General features: G+C 65.7%; 3 protein-coding genes across 6 annotated transcripts; 2 read left to right on the top strand and 1 right to left on the bottom strand.

Annotated features, from left to right (window-relative positions):
• Positions 1-1,145: 1,145 nt before the first annotated feature.
• SLC52A2 (solute carrier family 52 member 2) lies at positions 1,146-3,783 on the bottom strand. Its single transcript, XM_084907194.1, has 5 exons — positions 3,453-3,783; positions 2,911-3,127; positions 1,937-2,816; positions 1,719-1,842; positions 1,146-1,618 (listed from the first exon to the last, which is right to left on the bottom strand). Exons 2-5 carry the CDS (start codon positions 3,038-3,040, stop codon positions 1,406-1,408), a joined length of 1,347 nt encoding a protein of 448 aa, XP_084763320.1. The 5' UTR covers positions 3,041-3,127; positions 3,453-3,783; the 3' UTR covers positions 1,146-1,405.
• Positions 3,720-6,838, top strand: FBXL6 (F-box and leucine rich repeat protein 6). 4 transcript variants are annotated; one of them, XM_084907193.1, is made up of 9 exons: positions 3,840-4,322; positions 4,529-4,687; positions 4,835-4,898; positions 5,201-5,332; positions 5,407-5,514; positions 5,608-5,721; positions 5,790-6,021; positions 6,107-6,353; positions 6,617-6,838. In XM_084907193.1, exons 1-9 carry the CDS (start codon positions 3,913-3,915, stop codon positions 6,765-6,767), a joined length of 1,617 nt encoding a protein of 538 aa, XP_084763319.1. In that variant the 5' UTR covers positions 3,840-3,912; the 3' UTR covers positions 6,768-6,838. The 4 variants fall into 4 exon arrangements, with proteins under 4 accessions (XP_084763316.1, XP_084763318.1, XP_084763317.1 ...); XM_084907190.1 differs by having other exon boundaries at positions 3,720-4,322; positions 4,835-5,332; XM_084907192.1 differs by having other exon boundaries at positions 3,726-4,322; positions 4,835-5,332; positions 5,608-5,640.
• A 213-nt stretch (positions 6,839-7,051) lies between these two features.
• TMEM249 (transmembrane protein 249) lies at positions 7,052-8,919 on the top strand (the record flags this gene model as incomplete). The annotated part of the gene is made up of 6 exons (XM_084907133.1): positions 7,052-7,059; positions 7,391-7,662; positions 7,860-7,954; positions 8,054-8,249; positions 8,417-8,502; positions 8,737-8,919. 6 exons carry the CDS (start codon positions 7,052-7,054, stop codon positions 8,917-8,919), a joined length of 840 nt encoding a protein of 279 aa, XP_084763259.1.
• Positions 8,920-14,359: the final 5,440 nt, after the last annotated feature.

Raw genomic sequence — 14,359 nt, 5'->3', positions numbered from 1 at the left:
CACAGGCAGGCTGGGGCCTGGCCTCCTGCCCTTAGGGCTGGGCTGTGTCTGAGCCACTTGGAAACTCCCCTGACGATGCTGGTGCTGGATGGGACTTTAGACCAGAGACTCCACAGTCCGGGCATGGGGCCCCTTTTCCCCACAGGGAACGCCTCAGGCTCAGTGGTCCTGCCGAGGTGGGGGTGGGTGAAGGGAATGAGGGAGGAGGCAGATGAGGCCCTCAGAGGCCCCCACACAGGCCGAGTCAAGGAGCTGGGCAGCAGGGATGGAGCTGTATCTCCCAGCACCCACTCCCTGCTCCTAGTGGCTGCAGGGGCTCCCTGCAGAGGGGGGCCCTCGCCTGCCCCGCCCCCCTGCAGCCCCATCAGCATCAGCACACCCTCTGTCCTGGCTCAGACGCCCACTCCAGCCTTGTGGGAGCACCACCTAGTCCTGGACAGACTGAGGCTGGTGCAGAGATCCCACTCCCTGCAGGTGCTGGTTCATCCCAGGCAGTGGGCTGCTCGGGAAGGAGGTGATGCCGTCTGCCTGAACACTAAAGGGCTGGGGCCTCTGATCACGGGAGCCAGAAACTGGAAGCTGGCAGCTCGGGGGTGGGGTCAATGCTCTTGAGCAGAAAGGTCCCGACTGGCTGGAACCTTAAACCAAGGCCTCTTCTAAGTCCTGCGCACTGAGCACCCCCCCTGCCTGGACCTTGCAACAAAGCCCTGGCGTCAAATCCCCCAGAGCAGCGGGGAGTGGGCCGCGCCCAGGTCACAGGGCAGGGACAGCCCTTCCTGTTCATTGTGCCTGGCTGGCCCGGCCACCACAGGCTGCAGGTACCCAGCTGGGAAGAGGCCCCACCATGGAGCTCGGTCCGGGCAGGCCGACACTGGTGGCCACACGCTGCCTGGGTGTGTCCTTGGCCTCGATCCCAGGCCCTGGAAGCTGGCCTTGCCCTCCCTCTGGGGAGTTCTCAGGGGGCGGGGGAGTCCAAGAAGCAAGGTGTCGGGGGCAGGAGTCCTGGCTCAGAGGCCATAACCCCAGGAATATGAGAACGGCGTGGGGGTGGCGGGCGCCCAGGAACAGCCAGACCATGACTGTGGCCGGGAGGCGGGAGGTCTGTCTGCACAGGAAAAGGTGCTCCTGAGGTTAACAAGTCTGACTCACAGAAAAAAAAAATGCTTTACTGTACAAACCCCACACAGGGCCCAGGCTCAAGCCCCGTCCACATGCCAGTGGGGACCTGACGCGGGCCTGCTCCGAGGTCCCAGCCCGGCCTGAGGTGCCAGCTCTCCTGTGGAGTGTGCAGGTGTCCGTGTTCATGGCTGGCGTGGGGAGGGCCTCCTGGACATGGGCATCAGGCACCGTGGCAGCCCCCGCCTGAGCACGGGTGGCACGGAGTGAGAGCCCCACCTGCCCAACCTCAGGGTCCACACAGGTCCACACAGTCCTTCCCGCTGCGGAACACGTGGTACACGCTGGTAGGAGGGAACATGGCGACAGCACCAAGCAGGGAGCCCACCTGGATGGCCACACCAACCGCCAGCAGTGCCGGCCGGCCACCTCCATGCAGCAGGGAGCCAGCAGCCACCTTCACGTACGAGAACAGCCCCAGACACAGCACCCAGGACAGCACCTGGGTGAGACACAGTAGCAGGCTGAACATCAGATGCCTCTGGCTCCGGGGCAAACCTCCACCGCCACCCTCTTTGCTCCAGTGTCCCCAGTGTGCTCACCACAAGGACCGTCCCTGCAGTAGTGCCCACAAGAGGAGGGCAGGGGCTCAGGACGGCCAGCATCATCAGGTAGGCCCCGAAGAGCAGGCCCAGGAGAGATAAACCGCCCAGCCCTGCCAGAGACCTGCCAGGCGTAAGCAGGAAGTCAGGGATGCCTGCTCCTGGCCGGGGTCCTCAGCCCTAAACTCCCACCCCGGCGGCTTAAGGCCCCTGTGTACCTGCACAGCACGGCCATGGCCAGGAAGCAGGCGAGGGGGTTGGCGACACTGCCCAGCACCGCGGCCAGGTGGTAGGCCAGGCGCCCATAGGGCAAGCAGGAGAAGCTCTGCACTGCTGGCAACACGCCATTGGTCAGTGCATTGGTGACGGCCAGCAGGCCCAGCAGGCAGGCACTGCGGGCAGAGAGCAGGCGATGGGCCTCAGGGTCTCGGCCGGGCGTGGCGCCTGCCGCCTGGAAAGGTTGCTCCTGCAGTGGTGAGGCCTCTCCCTCTGCCGCCTCCTCCTCCGCTCCGGGGGCTCCCGTCCGACGGCCAGGCCCCAGGCCTCCCGCGGGCGCGGACGACGGTAACGGCAACAGCAGCAGAAGACCCTGGAAGGCGGCAGCCGAAGTGACCAGAAGGGCAGCCAGTGTCCAGAAGAAGGTGCTGGCGGAAAAGCGCTCCGGGAAGTAGTGGGGAGGCCCAGGGGTGCCGTTGGCGGGGGCTGGCGGCGGGCACTGGAGGCGGCCCACCCCCTGCGCGAGGGCCAGCACGCAGGGCAGCAGGGCACTCAGGCCCTGACCCAGGAAGAAGGACCGCAGAAAGGGAGGCGGCAGGTGGCTCAGGAAGGGCAGGAAAGTGACATTGGAGGCACAGCAGGCCAGCGCCAGCACCAAGGCCAGGGTCAGGAAGGCCACGGAGTGATCCTGCCCCGCCACCGGGGCCACCTGCTGCCACAGGGGGGCCAGCAGGGCAGTGCCCACCACACTCAGTGCCTGCACCACCCGGATGGGGGCCCGCTCGCCCTTGCCTGGGGCCAGTCGTCTCCACAGCGTCACCAGCGGCAGCCCCAGGTTCCCCAGCGCCACCAGCACAGAGAGGTAGGAGGGGAGGCTCCAACCTGCAGGGAAGGGAGGGGGCCACATCAGAGGCAAAGCAGCTGCCGCCCGCCTCCCTGCCGGCCTGGCCCGCTGTGGCCTGCAACTCTCACTCACCCTCGGGGAGATCTTTCACAACCACTGGCAGCTCCACCCAGATCCCGTTAATGGCAGCCCAGGAGCCCATGCCGAAGAGGGCTACCAACAGGTGGGTCAGCACCAGGCGGCCCAGTGGGGGCGCTGCCATTAGCCAAGGCGGGCCCCCACAGGACGGGGCACACCTCGGTCCGAAGAAAGCGCTTCCGCTCTTCTAGAAACCGAAGACCTTTCCTAGCTTGAAGGAAACAGACGCAAATGCGGGATCACAAGGAAGAGACGCAAGAGTCAGAAGGTCAGACGGCCAAGACCGGGAGAAGCGGAGGGTGCCCGGGAGCTGGGGGGGCGGGGTAGGCTCCAAAGGAGACCAAGTAGCACCTGCCTCCGGGTCAGGACCCCGACACAGCAAGGCAGCAGGTGGGGAAGCGGGAAGCCCGGCCCAGGTGCGGGGCAGCCCCGCTGGAGGATGAGCAAGAGGCAGCTCACGTCGGGCCTGAGTGGCCAGACGACCACCCCCCAGAGCAGACGTGGGGACAAGGGCACCGCTCAGGCGCCAGGGTTACCTTCGCAGCTTAGCGCCCTCCCGGGAGTGCGGAGCGTTCGCGATGCCCCGAGGCTGAGCCCCGGGGCTCTGAGGGGTGTGGCCTGGGCGGGCCCCGCCTCCTTCGTGGGGGGGACGACGGTGGACAGCAGCCAGGGCGTCCGGGTCTCCGCGCCTCCCGGTCCAGCGCCCGAGCGACCCCCGACTCGGTGGCCGGCCTCCCGCCACGCGGCCTGCAGCCCAGGGTCGTGGTTCCAACCCAGAGCCGTCGGGGATGTGGCCGGGACAGAGCGGAGATTCCACCTCCCCGGCCCGAACACAGTTAAATCCCGCAACGTCTTCCCACCGGAAGCTCCGCCCCGGAAGTGAGCACTGATTCGTTGGAGAGATGACAAGTCCCTCCCTCCCGACACGCCCCTTCCGTCGTCGAGTTCCGCAGCTTCCGCTCCCCTGGATCAGTCCTCGGAGCGCAACGGGTACCCATGGCTCCCGGGGGCGCCCGGCGGGTCCGGAGAGCCCGGCGCCGAGTGCGGGGCGCGCCCCCGGCTGGGGAGCGGGCCCGCTCGGCCGAGGACTGGTGGTGGGACCGGCTGGCGCCGAGCGGCTCCGGGTTCCACCTGCTGCAGGCCGACAGCATGCTGCTCGTGCTGCCCGGCGCGGGGCCCGCTCGCGCTCGCGCCCACCGCCGCGCCGCCCGCCGCGCCCAGCCGCTGCCGCCCCCCGGGGCCCGCGCCGCGGCGGCCAAGGCCAGGCCCCGGCCCGCACCCACCACCGCGCCCGCGCCGCCGCAGGGGCCGGACCCTGGCTGGGGCGACCGCATTCCTTTGGAAATCCTGCTACAGATTTTCGGGCTCCTGGTGGCGGCGGACGGGCCCATGCCCTTCCTCGGCAGGTACCTCGGTCCCGTCCAGCGTGGCGGACCTGCTGCCACCGTGTGGGGGGCAGAGGCGGGGGCAGAAGCCGCGCGCCTGCGCACGGGCACAATTAGAGCCCCACGAGCGTCTGCTGGAGCGTCCGCGGCGTTGTAAGAGCTGCGGCCGCCGGTGCGATGGCTCCGGCCGCGAGAAGCGCGGCCCTTCAGCAGAGGGTTTCTTCCAGGGCCGCGCGCGTGTGCCGCCGCTGGCACGAGGCCGCCTCCCAGCCCGCTCTCTGGCACACCGTGACCCTGTCGCCCCCGCTGGCCGGCCGATCCACCAAAGGCAGCGCCAAGGCCGAGAAGAAGCTCCTCGCTTCCCTGGAGTGGCTTATGCCCAATCGGTGGGGCATCCCCTCTTTTCCTCATCCCCTTCTGGTACCCGTTGTGGTGTGGGAAGCCCCAGGCCCCTTCCTGTTCCCCTGCACCAAGGGGCTGTGCGGGGAGGCAGCGTGGGAACATTTGCAGCTCAGCCTCTGCCTTCTCCCCAGGTTCTCGCAGCTCCAGAGGCTGACCCTCATCCACTGGAAGTCCCAGGTACATCCCGTGCTGAAGGTGAGTGCCGGAGGCTGTCCTGCACACCAGCTGCGAAAACCTGGGGCTGCCCATGGCGTCCAGAGAGCGGGCCAGGCACCGTGGCGTCCAACCCTGGCCCACGGGGATACCTGCCTGCTTCTCCTTCCCTTTTGTCTCCTCCAGCAGGGAGGTGTCAGAGTAGTAGGAGCTCCCGGTGGGCCTGGCGAGGGAGGAAAGGAGGTTGTAGCCGAGGCAGGAGGGTGGTACCAGCCGCTGGGTTCTTTCTCTTGCTGACCACGGCCTGCCCTCCCTCAATCCCACCCCGCCTCTCTCTTCTGCAGCTGGTCAGTGAGTCCTGTCCTCGGCTCACCTTCCTCAAGCTTTCCGATTGCCACGGTGTGACCTCTGACACTCTGGTCACACTGGCCAGAGCCTGCCCCCAGCTCCACAGTCTGGACGTCCAGCACTCCATGGTGAGCCCTGTGTCCCCAGGGGCCCCGAAGAAGCCCAAGCCACGGTGACAGGTAGCCCTGTGCTGGGTCCTCAGGTGGAGTCCACGGCTGTGGTGAACTTCTTGGAGGAGGTGGGGCCTCGAATGCGCAAGCTGTGGCTGACCTACAGCTCCCAGACCACTGCCATCTTGGGAGCACTGCTGGTAGGTTGATGACAGACAGGAGCCGAGTTGGTGCCGAGCCAGAGACTGCCAGGCCACTGACCCCCCGGCCTTCCCGCGCCCCCACCTCTGCAGGGCGGCTGCTGCCCCCAGCTCCAGCTCTTGGAGGTGAGCACCGGCATTCACCGGAACAACACGCCCCTCCAGCTGCCCCTGGAGGCCCTGCAGAGAGGCTGCCCCCAGCTGCAGGTACCCGCTGCCCCACCTCTCCCGCCTGGCACGCCCCTCCCCACCTGCAGCCTGGGCCTTGCCCCCAGGTGCTGCGGCTGCTGAACCTGATATGGCTGCCCAAACCCGCGGGGCGAGCGGCGACTCCCGGCCCCGGCTTCCCCCGCCTCGAGGAGCTCTGCCTCGCCGGCTCCACCTGCAGCTTTGTGAGCGACGAGGCTCTGAGCCGCCTGCTCCGGGGCTCCCCCGGCCTGCGCCTGCTGGACCTTCGAGGCTGCGCCCGGGTCACACCCGTCGGCCTGCACGACCTGCCTTGTCAGGGTCAGCGCCCCTGGGTGGCGGCAGGGCAGGTGTGACGGGGGCCTTGGCCCACCCCACAGCTCATGCCCACCCCTCTCGCCTGCAGAGCTGGAGCAGCTGTACCTGGGCCTGTACGGCGTGTCAGACCGGCTGACCCTCGCCAAGGAGGGCAGCCCCCTGCTGACCCATAAGTGGTGCCACACTCTGCGGGAGCTGGACTTGAGTGGCCAGGGCTTCAGTGAGAAGGACTTGGAGCAGGCCCTGGCCGCCTTCTCGGGCGCCCCCGGCGGCTCCCCCCCAGCCCTGTGCTCCCTTAACCTCAGGGGCACCCGGGTCACACCGAGCACCGTCAGGTCAGCACTGCCTCCCCCGTCCCTTGGAGCCAGGATGGCCGGCCTCCTGTCCTGCCTGGCTCGCCAGCTCCAGGGTCTGAAAGGGGAGCATATGCGGGCAAAGCCCCTCCTTGGAGTCGGGCTTGGGGGCACCAAGGGAACTGGCATTGGGCCTCGGTGGCTTGGGTGGCAGAGAGGGCTCCCGGCCTGGCCCAGCCCTGGCAGGGCCCGGGTCTCCGGGGAGCCAGTGTCCCCATGCCCCATGGCCTACCTTGCTCCCACAGCTCTGTGATCAGCAGCTGCCCGGGCCTGCGGTACCTCAACCTGGAGTCCTGCCGCTGCCTTCCGAGGGGCCTGAAGCGGGCATACCGCGGCCCAGAGGAGGTCCAGGGGTGCCTGGAGCAGCTGCTCACCTGCCCGCCCTCCCCCAGCTAGGTCACCCGTCCCTGCACCCTTCTCCGGTTTTAGATGTTGGAGCATTTTGTTACAATAAACATTTTTAAGAATTGTGTGGCCTTTTGTTGGGGGGATGGTCAGGGCTTATACCTGAGGGAACCACTTGGGGCTAGAGCTGGCCAGGAGTTTGTTTTGTGTTTTTTTTGGGGGGGTGTCCCACAGGATCCTGAGTCTGCCTTTGGTTGAGGGGGGAGTGTCAGGGTGAGAGGGCGCTGGGGCTGTGCCTTGGACTGGAATCTGGATTGTGTGTCCCACCCTCAGAGATGCCGAGGTGAGCCACCTTGGTTAGGAGGCTCTGGCCTGGCAGGTGTGCAGGGGACCGCCGTGCTCAGCTCTAGGGTTTGGTGTGAGGCCGGGGTGTCTCACCACCCCATCCCTCAGGAAAGGTGAACCAGGTTGTGCAAGGAGCCTCCCACAGGTGGGGTGGGCCGTGAGCGCCCACAGCCAGGACCTGGCCAGGGGACTCTCCTTGGAAGGGGGTGGTCAACAATACAGACCCTTCTAGAACCCAGCACCCAAAGCTTCTAGAACCCGAGCGCACCCCGCAGCCCAGCCTGGACTGCTGCCTGGGGTCTCCCCTGATGATCGCCTGAGCGCTCCAGCTCCTTCCTCCTTGCAGCCCTGGCAACTTTCTCCCAGGTCCCGGGAGGGCTGGGTGTGTGTGTGGGCGGGGAGGGGGCAGAAGACTGCCCGCTGACTGACTGCTTACGCCTGGCCCAGACCCAGGTCCCGGGGGACCTGATCAGCAGCCTCCCCACTCGCCGGGGCAAGCGCTTCCAGCTCTGGGCGGTCGACCTCTGCTGCAACGAGCGCCACCTGGCCTGGTGCATCAAGAACAACAGCTTCTACCCGTTCACGCAGCTGCAGCCTAACGGTGCGGAGCCGGGCGCCCTGCGGGGGCGGCGGGGCGGTGACCTGATGGGGCGGGGGCGGGACGCGGCGCTGGCGGGCCTGAGGCCTGAAGGGCGGGGGCGGGGCTGGCCTGGGCCCGGAATCACCGGCTGGACACAGGTCCCAGCCCCAGGCCTGGGGCCGACCACACCCCCCTCCTCACGCACTGCTCCCGCGCAGTCTTCGTGCTCGAGTACTACCTGGACACGCTGTGGAAGGGCGCGCTGCTCTTCCTCGTCTGCCTCTTCCTCGTCATCTTCGGCCTCGTGAGCCAGGTCTGAGGTTCCCCCCTCCCCCGTTTCCCTTACCCCCCGCACCCCGGCCGCCCCGGCGCCCGCCCCGCCCGCTCAGAGGCTCCCCGGCGCCGCCAGCAGGTGCGCAACCAGGAGACGTGGGGCTTCCCGGCCTACGGCGTGGGCGTGGGGCTGTGGATCACGATCTCGTCGCTGCCGCGGCGCCGCCTGGTGCTGAACCACGTGCTCGGCACCTACCACTTCTCCATCCAGGGCCGCACCGTGTGCCAGGGCCCCATGCACCTGGTCTACGTGCGCCTGGCGCTCAGCTCCGACGGTGACGAGGGGCGGGGCGGGCGGGGGGCGGAGGACCGGGCAGGGGGCCGGGCTGCGGCCGGGGAGCGGGAGCAGGAGCGGGGGCCAGCGGCCCACCCCCCGGTTCCCGGAGCCCCGCCCCCGCCCCCGCCCCCGCCCGGGCCTCGGGCTGAGCCGCGCCCCCTCCAGCCCGCGGCAGGAGCTTCTTCCAGCTGGTTCTGTGCGGCCACAAGCTGGAGCCGCTCATCCTCGTGCAGCGGTCGGAGCACTACGAGGTGGGTCCGCCCGGCCCGGCCTCGCTCCCCCGCGGCCCCACGCGGCGCGGACCGCGGCTTAGGGCCTCCGACGGCGCCGTCTCCCGGGGCCGGGCCTGGGCGCTGCGGCGGCGGCGGCGAGGGCGCGGGCCGGGCGCCGCGCTGCCCTGCGGCCTGGCGGGCCGGGGGGCGGCCTTGGCGCGGCTCCCGTCCCCCGAGCGCTGAGCGCCGCCCGCCCGCCCGCTCGCTCCCCAGCTAGTGGAGTTCCTGGGACGGCACATCGCCCGGAAGCTCAACATTAACTACTTCGACTTCCTGACCACCTCCTACCGGCACGTGATCCGCCACTGGCCGCTGGGGGTCCCCTTAACCCCAGAGAACGACCTGGGAGGCTTCCTAAGCCCCAACTCGGAGAGCCAGTCATACCTGGACGTGTGAGGCTGCCGCTCCGCTCCTGCACCGAGCACATGCCCCTCCCCTCCCACCCCACCCCTCCCCTCTCACTCCCACCCCCACCCCCTCCCCTCTCACCCTCACCCTTCTTCTCCCACCCCACCCCCTTCTCTCCCTCCCCCACCCCTCCCTTCCCCACCCCCCTCCTCTCAATAAAGCTGCCACTTACTTCTGGGGGTCCTCTTCTCCATGCGGGGAGGCCCCCTCCGAGGTCTTTCAGTGCTCACCTCCCAGGGCCTCCGGGCTGCTGTCAGTGAGCAGCGCCCCTGGAGTGAAAGGTGGGGGGTAGCCCAGCCAGTGTGGCTCAGTGGTTGAGCGTGGACCTGTGAACCAGGAGGTCAGGGTTTGATTCCAGGTCAGGGCACAGGCCCAGGTAGCGGGCTTGGTCCCCAGAGTGGGGCTTGCAGGAGCAGCCAATATCCATGATTCTCTTATCATTGATGTTTCTCTCTCTCTCTCTCCCCCTCTCCCTTCCTCTCTGAAATAAATAATTAAAAAAAAAAAAAAAGTGGTGCCGAAGCCGGTTTGGCTCAGTGGTAGAGTTATCAATAAAATATATCAATAAAATATATTAATAAATTATTAATAAAATGTTGATATTAATATATATCAATAAAATATATCAATAAAATATATCAATAAAATATATTTTTTTAAAAAAGTGGGCCCTAACCAGTTTGGCTCAGTGGATAGAGCATTGGTCTGCGGACTGAAAGGTCCTGGTTTCCATTCCAGTCAAGGGCATGTACCTTGGTTGTGGGCACATCCCCATGGGGGGTGTGCAGGAGGCAGCTGATTGATGTTTCTTTCTCATCAGTTTTTCTCTCTATCCCTCTCCCTTCCTTTCTTTCTTTCTTTCTTTTTTTTTTTTTTAAATATATTTTTATTGAGTTTTTACAGAGAGGAAGAGAGAGGGATAGAGAGTTAGAAACATCGATGAGAGAGAATCATCGATCAGCTGCCTCTTGCACACCCCCTACTGGGGATGTGCCCGCAACCAAGATACATGCCCTTGACCGGAATCGAACCTGGGACCTTTCAGTCCACAGGCCAATGTTCTATCCACTGAGCCACACCAGCTTGGGCTCCCTTCCTTTCTGTAAAAAAACAATAAAATATATATATTAAAAAAAAAAAAAAAAGGTGGGGGCAGCGGTGGGAGCAAAGTGGAGGAGCAGCCGGAAACCTAGGCGGGGGGGGCCCGTCCCAGGCGGGTGTGGAGGCACTGCCCCTCTGGGCAGCAGCAATGGGATGGGGCACGGCCTCAGGTCCAAGCCCCGTGCCCGGAGGTGGTCCTGCACTGGACAGTCCTCACGTTCCCGCCACAGAGCGGGAGGCCAGAGGTCCCCACAGGCTGGGTGGGACCGCGTGTGTGCTGGAACCCCAGGCCATGTTCCCCGGCCCAGTAGGTGTTTCTGCCTCCTGGATGCAGAGAACAGAGAAGGCCGCCTGGTTCTCTGGGTGAGCATGCTCCCTCGTGGCCGGGCGGGGACCCAGGTCTTTCTGGAACGTGTCCAGCGATGTGTCCCTGGAGCCAGGACCGGCGCACAATGTGCGGGGCCCCATGCCGAGTGCAAGTGCGGAGCCCTCTGTGAAACAGCCAAAATCTCCATGAGACCCGCCTGGCTGGTGTGGCCCAGTGGGTGGGGTGTCGTTCACAGCCCTGAAAGGTTGCCGGTTTGATTCCCGGAGGGGATGGGCAGGAGGCAGCCTACGGATGTTTTAGTCTCACATCGATGTTTCTCTTCCTACCATTCCCTTCCCCCTCTCTCTAAAAATCAATGTAAAATCAGGGGAACCTTGAGTGTGGGCTGGATTTAGTGACTTACTTTCTAAGAATACAGCAGCAATGCCTGGTCAGCGTGGCTCAGTGGTTGAGCATCGACGTATGAACCAGGAGGTCAGGGTTCGATTCCCAGTCAGGGCATAGGCCTGGGTGGTGGGCTCCATCCACAGGGTGGGGCCTGCAGGAGGCAGCTGATTGGTCTTTCTCTTCCATCCGTGTTTTTAACTACCCTTCTCCCTTCCTCTCTGTAAAATCTATTAAAAATATAAAAATAAATAAAATGACTTTCCTGATATTCTATCTCTCAGCATCCTTTAATAAAAAAAAATTTCTGCACATTTGAAAATCACTGGAATAGAGCACAGAAAATGAAAAAATAGTACTTTTATAGTAGAAACACGTGGCAGGCGCCACCTGAACCACGTGACTGAGGTAGCATCATCCAAGCCATCAATGTTTCTCTCTACCCATCTCCCTTCCTCTCTGTAAAAAATCAATAAAATATATATTTTCAAAAATGCACACTGTGCCCTCACCGGTTTGGCTCAGTGGATAGTGTTGGCTTAAGGACTGAAAGGTCCCAGGTTCGATTCCGGTCAAGGGCATTTACCTTGGTTGCAGGCACATCCCCAGTAGAGGGTGTGCAGGAGGCAGCTGGTCCGATGTCTCTCTCTCATAAATGTTTCTAACTTTCTACCCTCTCCCTTCCGCTCTGTAAAAAAATCAATAACATGTTTTTTAAAAAATGCACACTGAGTGGAGGTAACTGTGTTCCCCCAAAGATCTGCCAGAACCAGCAGCTGAAGGGCTGCCTGTCCACTTTGCACCCAGGACACCAGGACTTCTGGGAAGGCAACACACCCCATCATGCACTCTGTGTCTGCGGGGAAGAGAAGGCTGAGGGGGGGAGGGTATTGAGGTGTCATGGAGCCAGGCCAAAGGAGGCTCCTAGCCAAGGGAGGATCCAGGAGGCCAGGGAGGGGGCTTGGGGTGCCTCCAGGCTGGGCTGGGCTGGAGCCTCACAGGCAGAAGGGGGTCGGAAGGTGGCCATAGGGTCCACATGGGCACACACACAGGCTTACTGGCTCTGTGGGTGCAGAATGCTGGGGACACATGCTCAGAATCTCTCCCTGAAATATGTGTGTTTAAAATTGATGTCAGAGAGGAAGGGAGAGAGAGAGAGAGAAACATCAATGATGAGAGAGAAGCATGGATCGGCTGCCTCCTTTATGCCCCACACTAGGGATCAAGCTGGCAACCCGGGCCTGTGCCCTGACCGGGAATCGAACGGTGACCTCCTGGTTCATAGGTCAACGCTCAACCCCTGAGCCAGGCCGGTCGGGCCGGCGTCTCTCCCTCAGAACCTAGCCTTTTAGCCCCCGGGGCCTCCCTCCTGTCCCACAGGGAGACCGGCCAGGCCCAGGTGCACCCGGATTGGGGAACAGCCCCTGAGGCCAGAGGCTCGGTAGGCGGCCACATGCACTGGTGTGTCCAGGGCACTGGAGTGTCCTGCCACCTGGCTGGGTCTGCGGGGGCATCAGGGAGGTGCCTGGGGACCCCATCTCCTCTCCTGCAACATAGCGCCTCTCCTCTGGGCCTCCCGTTCTCTGTGCCTGAGCCTGGACCAGGAAACAAGAGGCTGCCTGTGGGATCCGGGTCAGGGCACAGGCCCAGGTTGTACGCTCCATCCCCAGGACAGGCCGTGTGGGAGGCAGCTGATCCATGATTCTCCTTGATGTTTCTATCTATCTCCCTTCCTCTCTCTCTAAAAATCAATTAAAACATACTTTAAAAAGTGTAAGAATCACCAACTGTCCCTTCCAGCCTCTCCTTGCTGAATCCTAGGACTGGGGCACGGGAACCTTGGGATTGGGGGAAGGGGGTGTCAGGACGCGGAGGCCCAAGTAATTGAGCCGGACGCATGTGCGCTCCACACCCAGGCGGCTCCGTTTCGATGACCAAGGCCTGGGCCCAGCTGCCCTCCCTGCCGGGCTCCCCCAGGCGTGGAGAGCCAGGGCCCGCACAGGTCCTCTGGGGAGCACTGGCCGCGGGACCCATGTGTGGGAGCTCTGACGCCTCCTCTTCCCAGAGGTTGGGGACCGCGGGGTGGGGACGTGGACTGGGAGAGGCAGGGACCCAAACCAGAGAAGAGAGAAGGTGATGAGGGAGGGACAAAGAACCGACGGCAGGACGGCTGGGGTCGGAGGCAGAGGGGTGGAGGCAGACCGAGAGCCAGGAGCTGGGCGGGCGGGGAGAGGGGCCGCCCGCGCCTGGCACGCACCGCCGGCACCTGGAGGGCTCGCCCATAATTAGGCTTCAGTCCAGATGGGCCCCCGGCCCCGCAATCAAAATGCTAATTGGCCCTGGGTCTCCGGCTGAGCCTCGGCCCGGACCCCCTGGGAGGATGCCGGTCCCCGCCCCCACCTCGGACCTCTCCGGCTGCGGCTCCGCGATAAGGGGGCGGCCGCGCCCCGCCCCCGCCCCCGGGGAGCGCCTGCCACGCAAGATGGATGTCCCGCCGCCGCCACGGCCGGGGTCGCGGGCCACAAAGCGGGCCTGTGACCGGCCTGGCCCCCACCCGCCCGGCGCGGCTGGCTGCGTGGCGGAGACGCGGGAGGAAGCGGGCGCCGCGCGGGCGGCGGCGAGGCGCTGAGCTCAGCACTCTGCTCGGCGCGCCCCCGGCCCCGCGCGCCCCCGGCCCCGCGCGCCCCCGGTCCCGCGCGCTACCGGCCCCGCACAAGGTCAACGCGCCGCACCCGGTGCACGCGCCTCCAGCTCCGCCGCGCCCGGCGCTGCCCCCGCAGCCACCCCTGCGACCTTGGTCCCCGGGAAAGTGGGGCGCAGGGGGACCCGACCGCCCTGTGGGGGCGCAGACAATGGCAGAGCCGAACCCTAGGAGGAGACCTATGTCCCCACGCGGCCACTGTGCCGCTCGCACCCCCCTCCGGTTCCGCACCCGCGCGCCCCGCCATGGGCCACGGGCCTAACGTCCCGGGGGCTGCAAACCCGGGGGGCGGCCGCGGGAGGGTGTCCGCCCGGCTCCGGGGCCGCGGGGGCCAGGAGGAGTGGGGGCGCTGCAGCCGCGCCGAAGGGCGGAGAGCCACCAAGGAAGCCACATTTCTGGGGCAAGGGGGTGGCGGCCCCTCTTCCCTTCCCCACCCCGCTCGCTGCGTCGCCGCGCGGGGGGACAGGCGGGCGGAGGCGCGGGGTCAGCCCGGGTGACCGGGCGCAGGGAGACACTGCGGCACCGGCGCGCGGAGCGTCCACGCTGCGCTTTCGCTGCCTCAGCACCCGCTCCCGCGCCTCCGCCTCCCCCGCCCGCCCCCGCAGGTCCCCGGCCTCCGCGTCCCAAAGCGAGGTCGCCCAAGCCGAGCTCTGCCTGGCGTCCCTTCCCGAGCGATCCCTTCCCAGGCCGAGCGCCCCCGCCGCCCCCGCCCGGACAATGCCGCCGGCTGCCTGGCCTCCGTCCCCCGAGCCGCGCAGGGAACCTCACGGAGCGGGAGCCCCGCACCCCCAGGACCCTTCCCTCCCCGGAGGCCCTGGCGGGCCGCCCCGCGCGGCCATTTCCGCCGCCCGCGCCCCGCCCCGCCCGCAGCGGCCGGGCTTTAAAAGCCGGAGGCCCGGCCGGGCCGCAGCAGA

Source organism: Pipistrellus hanaki (genome assembly GCF_964339955.1).
Source record: "Pipistrellus hanaki genome assembly, contig: scaffold_41, whole genome shotgun sequence".
NCBI lineage: Eukaryota > Metazoa > Chordata > Mammalia > Chiroptera > Vespertilionidae > Pipistrellus > Pipistrellus hanaki.
The sequence above is the reverse complement of the archived record's forward strand: the minus strand, read 5'-3'. Positions and strand labels throughout refer to the sequence as shown.